At 47.7% G+C, this 12,721-nt stretch overlaps 1 protein-coding gene across 1 annotated transcript; it reads right to left on the bottom strand.

The window, feature by feature from the left end:
* Nucleotides 1-9,439: 9,439 nt before the first annotated feature.
* LOC149362296 (uncharacterized) lies at nt 9,440-12,648 on the bottom strand. Its single transcript, XM_089572982.1, has 2 exons — nt 12,450-12,648; nt 9,440-10,049 (listed from the first exon to the last, which is right to left on the bottom strand). The coding sequence occupies exons 1-2, from the start codon at nt 12,582-12,584 to the stop codon at nt 9,744-9,746; spliced, it is 441 nt and encodes a 146-aa protein (XP_089429108.1). The 5' UTR covers nt 12,585-12,648; the 3' UTR covers nt 9,440-9,743.
* Nucleotides 12,649-12,721: the final 73 nt, after the last annotated feature.

The following is a 12,721-nucleotide window of genomic DNA, read 5'->3' as shown; positions in this document are numbered from 1 at the left end:
ATAATATTATACGTTATTTGTAGGGTACGTTGAGATATTTATAACAGCCCCTCAGCTGAGTTGTCAGTTACGGTTTTAGGCCTGTGGCTGTACTGACTACAGTTGGCGAATACGCTGACCGGTAGCCGGTACATTGTCTTGGGCTCAAACATCCTAAATCTTCACTGCACCTCTGTGCGAGACCCCTTTTTCATGCCTCTCCCCGCCAAGGACCATACGCTTGCCATGTTGCAAGACCAGGCAGGCACCCAGCAGAAAATCATGGTGTACAAGGCTCGAAGCAGCCTAATCCGGCCAAATATAGCCCAGGCGCAGGCCGGTTGAACCAGACAGAAAACTTAATCTGGCTTACAAGTGGATCCCGCCCCCCTCTCAGTAACGGGCGAATGTCATGCCGCAGACTGCACGAATGCTACAGTTATCGAAAATGCAACCTTGTCAAGGTAAAAGAAATCCAGAAAGTGGGCTACACTCGGGATGCCAAAGAATCGAAGGGCTGACGCTGTATTTGTACAGCTCCGTTTGTTCGAGTGCGATGTATTTTTATCTATTGTTAATTCTGGTGTACAGTGCACAGATTCTGCAACATATAACCTTATAATTTTTTCCGCTCAGTGGACTGCTGTCTATAGGTACCGCTTGCACAGTATTTTTTCCAACTTGGCTATTGTAGCACGCCATTTCGAACGCATTTTATATTACCTAAGAGTTCTGATCGAACTATATTGGTATAACTACTTGAAACAAGGAGGGTGCATGTAAGTTCCACAGTCTGTCTGCCTTTTTCAGGGATATTTTGTGTTGAAGCGCCAACAATAAAAGAAAAAAAATGTGTGTCCTGACCCTTTGGCAGTGGCCGTTACTGAGCGGGAGATAGATGTGACGCAAGGAGAAGACAAGGAGAGAGAAAAATCGATGTCCGGCGAAGTCTTCCCCAAAATGCATGCATTCCAGAACACTTCCGCCTACTGGTTTCCTACACGCAGGCGCATTATCAACTCATTGTTGCACCAATGCCAGTGGAGCGGGGGCCATGCCATGCGCTTGTTAGCAGAGAGGGGTGCAGGGGAGCTGGCGAGGTGGCAGACAGCACTTATAAAATATGTAAAGAATAAGCTTCTGGACCCATCCTGCCTGCCTTGCTTCCGACGTCACACATAAATGTTATTGAAGAACCGATCACGGGGGAGGCTAAATGTGTTTCACTGAATAGCGGCTCGTTCACTGTGTACTATTGTTAGTAGTATGCATCATCATCATCAGTCTGACTACGCCCACTGCAGGGCAAAGGCCTCTACTATGTCTCTCCAACTGACCCATTCCCTCGCCAGTTGCGGCCAGGGTGCGGCAACTTACTGCCGCACCCTGCTACGCTTGCCTTCTCTTGGAATCCACTCAGTTACCCTTAAGGGCCAGTGGTTACCTTGCCTTCGCATTACATGCCCTGCACAAGCCCACTTCTTCGTCTTGATTTCAACTAGAATGTCATTAACCCACGTTTGTTCCCTCGCCCACTCCGCCCGCTTGCGTTCTCTTAACGTTACACCTACTGTATCATTCTTCTTTCCATAGCTCGCTGCGTTGTTCTTAACTTAAGCTGAACCCTCTTTGTTAGCCTCCACGTTTCTGCCCCATAGGTGAGTATTAGTTTCTACTATGGCCCTTGCCTCCACAAAAGACGTGAATTTAAACCAAGAACCAGTATGACCTAACCCTGTGGACAATTTAGTCCATCCTCGCCGGTGCACATCACGGGTAGCGACCTGTATACATGCAGAGCACTTGAAAATTGCTGTAACGGCGCAGCTTCCTGTTTTCCTCATAAAAAATTCTTTTTTTTTTGTGAGTAACCACGCGAAATCCAGTGTTTTGTTACAGAGAGTTTCGAAGGTTGCGACCTTATGCTGCTTTTATTATGTTGCTAATCGCGTCAGATGCCGAAAGTACGTGATACAACTGGCTTACCATTTTATGCAGTCAGCTTGGAGAAGTTAGCAGAGGTCCTTTTGGTATTCTCGGGAATACGCCGCCGCACGCGACACATCGTGATTTTTAGGTTACATTGTGGACCTTCAACGACGCTCGAGACCGGCTGGCAAGCTGCCTGCCGCAGCACGCGTTTTTGAGCCGGCAAGAGACAGAGCTGACTTGAAAAGCAGCGTCGGTGGCTCTTTGCACAGCTGCTGCCGTTCGCCGCAGACACAACTGCTGACGAAAGTGTATTTGTTGTCGTTGTGCAATACACAAAGGGAACACGTAACTGAAAAAAAAAGGAGAATAAGATGCGAAGAAAATGGGCGAAGAATATTTATGTGCAAAAGCACTAAGATCTGTTTAGAAAATTATTGTGTTCAGAAAAGAAAAAAAAAAAAAAACAGCGCTAAATTCTACATAGACCACAAAGAAAGACGGACAGGACGGGCGCTGACGTCTTCACTTAAGCAAACCAAGTTTAACCAATCATGCAACAATCGCACCTGCCTCCATATTTCCGCCCTTAGCACTTTGCTCACTCGTCTTGCGTGTCCTAATGAAGGTTTAACAAATCCAAAAAGGGCACTCACTTCCGCTGGTACAAGTCCTTTCTTGAGACTAAATGCGATGAATCTTGCTCTGCAGGTGGAAAAGGCGATGGCGCTCACAATCTTCAAAGGGTCGGGCTTAACAGATGGTGCACAAAAGAAAGGGCCCACTGTAGAAGAAAGTTCGTCAGCGCCCGTCCTGTCCGTCTTTCTTTGTGGTCTATGTAGAATTTAGCGCTGTTTTTTCTTTTCTGAACACAATGTCACACCAACTAGCCCAGCAAAAGGTACTGTTAAAAGAAAATTATTGCGGCGAAAATCCGAAAAGCGAAACTACAGGCCCTATCTTCTTTGCTTTCGTCGTGCGTAATTTGTCATGTCATGCGACTAATGGCAATCTGTAAGCAAATTCTGCGATAGATTTTCGGGGTTCAGGCAGGTTCGCGAAACTTTCTGTGGAGGTACTGCTCGCCGTCTAGGCTACTTCTGTTAACTTATGCAGCTCTGCACATTTAGACTGGGTTTTGGCACCAACAACGATCCCTTCGTTTCCCACGCCACAATGGTGGAATGGAATGGGATGTTCGCTGCATGATCCCTAAAAAATAAAATAAAATGGGGCTTCATGGCGAACAATTCAGATACGTCATAGGTTAAACTATTATATCGGCCGCTTAAGCCATTGAATGCGCGTACGTGTGATAGAAAAATATGGAATATGCCTCAACATCGCAGTGGCGGGCATTTTGGGGTGTCTGTATAGCGAGGAAAGGCTGCACTCCTGTGTCCAGTGCCGCAGCTGCGCGCTGTCCACAAAACTGCGCCCGTGAGTTCTAATGAGTACCTCAGATACTGTGTGTGTCCTCATCTATATACCCTAATAAGCTGTGCCCATACTTATGGAGACAAGCTAACGCTTACGATTGATTCGCATTGCTGTTTAAAACTTGGCCTAGTTAATTTTTTAATATTGCTTCTAACAATGACAGGAAGCACTGACAAAAAACGGACGTTGCGTTGTCGCGTGCAAAATTGAAACAAAACTCTCGCGGCTTAACAGTTCCTTTCTTCGGGCTGGGATTTCGCACAGATCGTATTTGGCAGTCTCTTTTGTTTCTTACTACGTTTTGGTATGGTACTTGCGCCGACGGCGAAACAAAAGAGCAAGCTTCCGTGGCAGTAGTGACGGTAGCGCCATCACGCGCCCGAAGCTAGGTGAGGGAAAGGGGAAGCCGCGAGCAAACAATTTCATTCGCTTCATAAAATTGTGGAGGTCGTAATTTAAAACCAACCGTGCAGCCGCTTTTTCACCATTCTATTCTTCCGAAGCTGCAACGGTAGAGCGCTCGTTTCTGCGGTGAGTGTGAGATGGCGCCATCGAAACCACTGCTGCGAATGCTGTTTTGGCTGTTAGTCACCGCAAACTATACGGATTTACAATTCATTCTGACATAATTAGGCAGATACGCCACTCAAGCGTAGTATGACATAATACTGACCGCCAAATGCCACCTCTGCCCGAAATTTGAGCATGTAGAGCGAGCGATTAGGCCGAGAGAGATCTTTTTCAGCGATTTTTTTTGAGCGACGCAAGTGATATTTAGAGTGCAACGACAAATGCATAATGCGCAAAAGACCGCGTCACTTGCCCGTTTAAAGGCCCTAACTGTTCACTTCCAGATGCCGCCCCAATGAAAGTAGGAATACTTTTGGAAGGCTTTCGAAAAAAAGGCGCCAGGCGTTTAGCATAAATAAACCTTATAGTAATATTAAGCCACGAACTTCATTGTATGAAATAATTTTGCAGGAAAATTTCGCAGTTTTCATCGAGAGTATGCCGTAAGATATACATATTTGCGTTCCGGCGGTGAACACAGGTTAGGCCCCCCATTCGACATCACAAAGCGGACTGCCAGTAGCGACAAGTCCCTGCGCCTGTAATGACTTTCCAAGCTTCAGGTCTGGCAAACACGATGGCACCATAATTTCATGATTTGAACAGCGCGAACTACAAGGGACAAGAAAAGAAGGGACACAGGACGAGCGCTAACTCGCAACTAAAAGGTTTATTCACTGAAACCTTCTTATATGAAGAAACAATCAAAGGGAAGAAACAACACAAAAAAAAACTAAAAACCATGAAACGCAACATTCGTCAGGTGCTCCCGAGAAAATTCATCTCCATATCGCAATGGAAAACAGATGGTTTGCTGACGCAATTCAGTTGATCCCCTGCGATGTGAAAAGCCTCGACAACTTCTCGTGTCGTCTGGTCACTGTGGGTGTATAGTACACGTGTTTGATTGAATAATGCAGTGCATTTTTTCTTTTTCATGACTTTACATTCTAGACAATGTTTGACCAAATGTGAAAGGTCATCACCATTGTTTAAGTTGTTCCTGTGCTCTTGTAGGCGCTTGTTAAGGCAACGCCCTGTCTGACCAATGTAACGACAGGGCGTTGCCATAACAAGCGCCTACAAGAGCACAGGAACAACTTAAACAATGGTGATGACCTTTCACATTTGGTCAAACATTGTCCAGAATGTAAAGTCATGAAAAAGAAAACGAAACAATGCACTGCATTATTCAATCAAACACGTGTATTACACACCCACAGTGATCAGACGACACGAGAAGTTGTCGAGGCTTTTCACATCGCAGGGGATCAACTGAATTGCGTCAGCAAACCATCTGTTTTCCTTTGCGATAGGGAGATGAATTTTCTCGGGAGCACCTCACGAATGTTGCGTTTCATGGTTTTTAGTTTTTTTTGTGTTGTTTCTTCCCTTTGATTGTTTCTTCATATAAGAAGGTTTCAGTGAATAAACCTTTTAGTTGCGAGTCAGCGCTCGTCCTGTGTCCCTTCTTTTCTTGTCCCTTGTAGTTCGCGCTGTTCAAATCATGAATATCTACCAACTCGCCCAACTGAACGTTTTGCTACACCATAATTTAGCACGAAATGAACTGTAGGTTCTGCTTTCATCATTGTACAGGTGCACCGAAAGTGAAACGGAGCACGCGAGTGGTGGCCGAGCTGGCCAAAACTTCACGCCAGCGCGCCCTGTCAGCAGACGCCAAGCAAAGAGCGAGGGTGCGTCGTCACATCCGGCTGACCCACCTCGATGATCTGGGGCGCGATTACGAGTTTTTGTCTCAATATTGAGACTCTGACGTCAAAATGATGACACCGCAAGATGCGAACGCGGAGTCAACCAATCAGCGGTGGCCAGTGAAGTCCCTAGCTAGGGGCTTTAGCGGCTAGTAGCAGGGCTCCACCCAGGAAGCATTTAGTTGCGCAATAGGGGACCGTATGCAAACGTTTTGCTGTAAACAAGCCGTTAATAAAATGAACAATGCTTTATTTTCCCAACAAACTATGTTTCAAACCTAACAACATTAAGCAAAACAAGAAGCGTCCTCAGTTCTGCAATTAAGTTTGCTCTTCAGTCACTTTTGCTGCCGCGAGGGCGCACTGACGCTGGAAAAGCGTCGGCTAGGTGGCGTGAGCTGCCGCCTGATTCAAAGAATTCAGCTACATTCAGCCTTATCTCTCCACCCACATATTCACCGATCGTAAACATGGCAGCCACAAAAAAAATCAGCTGATTTGACGGCTGTCCTCTTTTTTTACACATTACGCAGAATCAAAGTATTGCGCAGACGTCTTAAGTGCGCGGAAAAATCTGTTTAAAGGCAGTGATTGCTACGAGTCTGCCGAGATCAATTTGGAAGGAGCGCTTGGCTCGAAAACCGGCGAAGGCAGCGTCAAGGCAAGTTCACACTGGCGAGTTGCAAACGTCGCGCTAGTATTCTAGGCGACCGATTTCGGTCAATTAGTTGCGGTTTCCGAAGTACATGTAAAGCGGGGAGGGAGCGTAATAAATCGATTTAAGCCTGTCGCGCGACCTCCGCGACTCGCCAGTGTGAACTCACCTAGCCTGCTATCGACGGCAAATGTGCTCTAAGGGCGATGCGTGGTTCTATTTATTTTTATTCAGAAAATACCAGGCGACCATGAATAATCACACTGCAGCAACTGCCGACACACGGGAGCAGACCGGTGCAGCTGCTGGGAGCTTGCAATCTCACTGCGGGAATTAAGAGCCGGCACGCGCCCGGTCACTGCGCCAACAATCACTCACGACACCTCGTAACCAACTCATGCCGGCCGCTTCGGGTTAAGCACTTGACAATCGTGTTGGTGTTGTTGTCGTTCCGTTCGGATGATGCTCGGATGACGCCGCCGGGGATACTGCGGTGGCGAAAGATTATGCGAAGGAAGTCCTCTTTCGCCGCCGCCTTGTCTTGGGGGTCTCGCCGGAAAGCGCGCACCTTCTGCGACTTAACTTTGAGAGTGGTCTCCGCAACTCACCGCAAACACTTGCACACAGTCGGTTCGGCTACGCCGACGTTTACTCATTTCCGACGGTGTCTTGAAACCCACCGGCGGCGAAGGCGCGCACAGCACTTGCCGCTCCACTGACCGCGCACTCACCCGCACACCTCCAAGTTCAACGGCGAGTTCGTCGCACAGCCATTGTGCTCCTTCCTATGTCAAAACGTCGAAACAACTCGTCCGGCACGTCAAAACCGTCTTCATGCACCCTTTTACACCGTTGCTCGCGCGGCCACCGGCCATGTAAACAACCGCCATTTTCTGTCTCAAGCAGTTTGAGACCACTCGTTCCTGTCGCAAAAAATCGTCTCAATCGGCTGGCATAATTAGGTAAGCAACGTCAACACTTCTGCCCGTTTTATGACGTCGGCCGGTGACGCAAAAAAACAATATGGCCGCTCGTCACGACCGACCAATAGGAACGGGGCAAATGAGACACTTTTTGAGACACTTTCCGATTGAGACGATTTTGAGCGACTCGTAATCGCGCCCCTGATGTTCGACTTATCGCCGGCACGAGCGAAGCCGCGGCGCTACCATCACTGCTCGACAGAATCGTTTCCAGCGCTTTGTCAGGAATGACGCCGTTTTCAGTCGGCGTGACCGCCGTGTTCGCGCTTCACTTGGCGGCAAGTTTGCTGCGCTATGGAGCATAAACGCTCCTGCATCGGTTTCGTAAGTGCGATCAAAATTTTGCTTGCCTAAAGGTAAAGCATGAAAAAAATAGGATGCATATATTAGCTCCGCTGTCTTTATGATATAGATACTCAGCGGCATACCAAGTGAGTTAATTCAAGACGACTTGCTTCAACACAAATCTTTCTTACACTGGAGAAAACAAAGTTAACCAGATTTTCATAGAAAGGAAGGTTATCGCTGCTTGAGTTGTCCGCGATAGGTTCTATTTTGAGCATCTATTTATATCACAAAGACAACGCAGCCAATACATGCATCCTATTTTTTTCTTGCGTTCCCTGGAGCCAAGAAAAATTTTTGCCGCATTTGTGAAACAAACTCACCGCCAAGTGAAGCACGAACCATGGCGGTAATGCAGGCTGAAAAGGTGCCATTCCTCACGAAGCAGAAAGCGCACACAGCAGAAGGCCAGCTTTCCTGCACGATGCGGGCAAGCAGTAAACCCTTGCAAGAAACACTGAAAGCGCTTCTGGAGAGTGGAGATGGTAGCGGCTAGGCTTTGCTGGTGCCGGCGATAAGGCGAGCACAAGAGCATCGAGATGGGTCAGCCGGATGTGCCGACGCCCATTAGCTCTCTGCTGCGTATCTGCTGATAGAGCGCGCTGGCATGCAGTTTTTCCCATTTCAGCCGCCGCTCGCGAGCTCCGTTTTACTTTTGGTGGGCCTGTACATCGGAAAGCTTGGTCAATACCACTTATAATTTTCCCATAGATTTCTGACCATGCTGTGGACTTAAAAGGCAAGTATGCGTACCTTGGTGAACAGTACAAGTTGTATACTCAAGCCGTCCAGTGATGACTGCTCAGCACAAGCAACCGAGTGTGATGTCTGGCAGTGATGCGACACATTAGGAATAAAATAAGACGGCAAGAAGATTTATATCGGAATCATTGCAATATGCAACTGATTTCCTTCTTTGATTTGTGCAGAGAACAATTGGCAGTGGTTTAACTCTTCCAAACCTAGTTACAGCGCAAAAGGTCTAATACACTTGGCTACGCTTGATTAGACGCTTGAAACGCCCCGCAGGCGTTTCAGGCACACTGCCAGTCGCGCTCTCATCCATTGCGAAACTGCATGCGTCGCGTCCTTTAGCGAGCGCATAGGCGCGTGCATAATCGCATGACCACATCTGGCGAAGCGGCTGTCGAGGGACCGCGGTCGTAGCAGCGGCGCGGCGGCTGCAGCTGCGGCGAGTCACGTGGTCTGACGTCACAGCCACACCTCCGGCGCTCCTCCTTCTCAAGGTCGGACTGCGACATCTTACGACTTTGGCGAAACATGGCGTAGTGGAGCTCTCGATCCAGAAACGACGATGATGGTCCACAATAAAAGCCGAGCTGTTATGGCGATGAGGAAAGGGGAGAAGGGATTGCTCAATAACATAAGCCACAAATGATTCCAATGAGGGTCGCCTTCAGGAATCAGTGGTCACCAAACACCGATACATGAACACAAAACAAGAATTGAGTGGAACTCGCGAATAGGTACCTGCTCAGAAGCAGCCATAGAAAGCTTGCTTCGTGAGGCAAATCTTTGAGGAGAGAAAAAGTAATTTAATGAAAGGTAATGTCGACAAGTCGGCTTGCGGGAAGGTGACACAGGCCTGCTACTCCACACTTCTTAAAGGGCAAGTAAAAGGGCAGTTAAGGTGCGAATGGAGTGTGATGCTGGCATAATACAATGAATTGCAAAAAATACTAAGTCCTGCGCTCGTGCTCCCAAGCATTCCTCAATAATCCTAGAAGAAACGGCTCCCCAACTTATATTTATATTTCTATTCGTATGCGCTTTGGTTCATTCGTCAAGAGCGCACCGGCTGAGAAAAGAGCGAGCAAGGGCAAAACTTTCTCATTTTCTAGACTCTTATCAGCCAAAGGGCTCACACACGTGGCATGCTTTAGCAAGACAGCTCTATTACAAAGCAGACTACAGACAGGAAATAATTACTCCTTCTAATTAGGCATACATCGTTAACTATAGGTGATACCCGGAGGGAATGCGCTCAAATTGAAATGGTAAGCTTGCTTGTGTGCTGGACCATTCGAACAGTTACAGTCACACAGTTCCAGTTTTGCCCGTGTGGCGTGGCTGGTGGCGCTCCGGGCCTGGCAATGGAAAACTGCTTCACTGGGCCCCCTTGATGCTGCTTCGCGATCGCTTCGAAGCGTCTCTGGACTTAGATGTCGTGGAGCGTCGAGAGGAGGCCGTGGACGATCTTCGTAAACCAGGGGCAGCCGGACGCTGGGGCTGAGGCTGCTCGGGGGCGTTTTCAATAGCGGGCCCTGAGGCAATGCCGGTTGCACGGCTGCCCTGTTGCGGTGGTTGCGGCGGTCTGAGGGAAGGCTCCACGCCTTCCTTTGGGGCGGCAGTCTGCTCCGTCCCTGATGCGAGTTCGGACTTGGAACGTCGCCTTTTGTCTTTGGCGCCACGCTACAGGAGATGTTTTCAAATACAGCGTGTAAGTGACGTTTCATAAAGCGCGTATTCGCGGCCTGGCGTTTGTGCGGTGATACAGGCGCCACAAGTTTTCTGACTAGCCGTCAAACACTAGTCTGGCGCTGAAAATGGGCAACATTTGTCTGTGCATATAAGCGTGAAATATACCTAGTGTAATATGTAAACCAGCTTGTGTAATAAGGGAGTAATTACTCATTGACGTCCACCCAAGCTTGGGTGGACGTCAATGAGTAATTTCTCCCTTATTACAAATCTACTCCACCTTCGGGGATTCCTCTAAACATTTGGTCAAACCAGCTTCTGAAACGCTAGCGGGAGTTTTGAAAGAGATGGCCTTATATGCTCTTTACCGCCGTCCTCACACCAACGGCAATCATACCCCTACAATGCAGGATAGGTTTTTAACGAATGGCTGTAGGGTTTCGCAGACATTCAAAACATTTGAGAAGAAAGTCGAATACCCTTAAGTTCTAATAAGTGGAGGTCGTAATGTCCTTGAAAACCTTTCACACCCAAGGCTCATCCGGCATGCAACGTTTCATGGATAAGCGTTGCGCACATGGCGAGGGATCAAGAAAGGTTGGTTTATTGGTTTATTGGGGTTTAACGTCCCAAAGCGACTGAGGCCATGAGAGACGCCGTAGTGAAGGGCTCCGGAAATTTCGACCACCTGGGGTTCTTTAACGTGCACTGACATCGCACAGCACACGGGCCTCTAGAATTTCGCCTTCAAGAAATTCAGCCGCAGCGGCCGGGATCGAACCCGCGTCTTTCGGGCCAGTAGCCGAGCGCCGTAACCACTGAGCCACCGCGGCGGGGCATCAAGAAAGGAAAACGACAGTAATATGGAGCTAAGGTTTGCTTGAAGTATCTTGCAAGCTTTCCACGACGGATAATGAGAAGTACGTGTTTAGAATGACTACAACCTGACGTCAAGCACTGAGAGCGCTTAGAATGACATCATCACTCAGATGATTAGGCTCAAACTGTGCATTCGGTTATATGAAGAAAAAACGTTATTTATGAGAGAGCCGTATGTTTTGAATATATTCATATAGAACACCCAGAGAAAGGGTTGGCATCAGGCAGTCAGACATCAGAAATTGCCGATTCTGGTTAACCCTGTGGGGCTCATACAGGAATGCAGTCCCATGCTGGTCGCCTTCCTGCGTCTCTTTGCTTTTCAGCGCTGTTTTTTTTATGAAACCTGAATGCAATTCTGACTGCATAAATACAAAGGTTGTACAGTGTATTGGGGTATATGGTTAAGATCTATCTTGCTGATTTTGCGCAACAAATACGAAGGACAAGAAGGACAGCGTCCGTGTCATATATTCCCTCTTGTTCTTATTTTTTGGTGTGCTAAATCAGCAATAAAGGTTGCATGACAAAGGGACATTTCAGCATTAAAAAATGGACTTTACATGCACCTATGGAGATTGCTCGTGAACATGGGAGTATATCTGTTCTGTATTAATGACTCATACGCCCAGAAAAAAGCACTGCTGTTCGCAAAGCTTTTGCTGCGCGCAAAGGAAAAAAGTACTGCTAAGGGGTAATTACAGAAAGGTATATATCTGAATTTCCTCTTGATACTGCGCTTAGGTAAGTTTGAAAGATGTGCGGTCGCATATGTGATGCGGTAGGAAATAAAAATTAGGCAGGAAAACAAAAAAAACTTATAGGGGCACCAGATGTCATTAGGTGTTGGCAGTGCGATTGCCTTAGCAGCTGTTGATGCCTACACCCTGAAGTGACGTTACTACTGGTCTGGTAACTTCACTTCCTCAAGCCCATGAGATAGCTCCGGTGTGATGACTTTAATTCTCTCCTGCCAATCAGCCAATGGGAAAGCTCTGGTCTGGAGACGTCGCTTTTTTTCCAATTAATTAGTGAATTAAGCTTCCTAAAACTTTTTTTTCCTGAAGAAGCTTCTAATGCGTTCACATTATTTCATCAATTTAAACTGAGTCGGACTGGCGGCAGAATATCTTTGTATAAAAAAAAGATCTGTAAAAAACGTGTGCGCATGCTCGAGACCATATATTAGAAAAGCAACAGATATGCTGCAGAAAGCAAAAAAATCTCCCTGTGCCCATTGGTGTTGTCAATTTAAGAGGCCAAATCCGTGCACCCTAGATTCTGAGAAAGCATGCTGAGGAGTATCAATTCTCTATCAAAACTGCAAGATGCGCCGTTCCTTTTATGCCTAGTATATACGACGCGTTACCTCAAATTTGTTAAATCCTGAGGTGCACAAAAGGACGGAGAGGAATAGCTAATGTTTCACAATCGCCACGATCATTCGGTGGACATGAATAAAAGAGCTGAGCTCCGGAATTCACGGAGCGTGCTCCATTATCCTCCCCTGACCTGCACGTCTTGGCCGATGAGAAGAATCTCTTCGATGGACGAGTGAGCCGTTTCCGGGAGCAAGGCCAAGAAGATGAGGCCTCCGGTGAGGGTGACGCCGCTGTAGAGCCACACCGTCACCCCCAGCAGCTGCATGGTGCTCGCGGTCGAAAAGAAGTTCGCCGTGACGAAGCAGCTGGCCCAGTTGGCGGCGCACACACTGCCCAACTCCATTCCAGTGTTGCGCAAGGGCGTCAGCTCGGCGGCCAGAATCCATGGAACCGGCCCCAGGC

This window comes from Amblyomma mixtum, chromosome 2 (assembly GCF_055824585.1).
Source record: "Amblyomma mixtum isolate Tamu chromosome 2, ASM5582458v1, whole genome shotgun sequence".
NCBI lineage: Eukaryota > Metazoa > Arthropoda > Arachnida > Ixodida > Ixodidae > Amblyomma > Amblyomma mixtum.
Note: the sequence above shows the minus strand (reverse complement) of the source record. Positions and strands in the feature narration are given on the sequence as shown.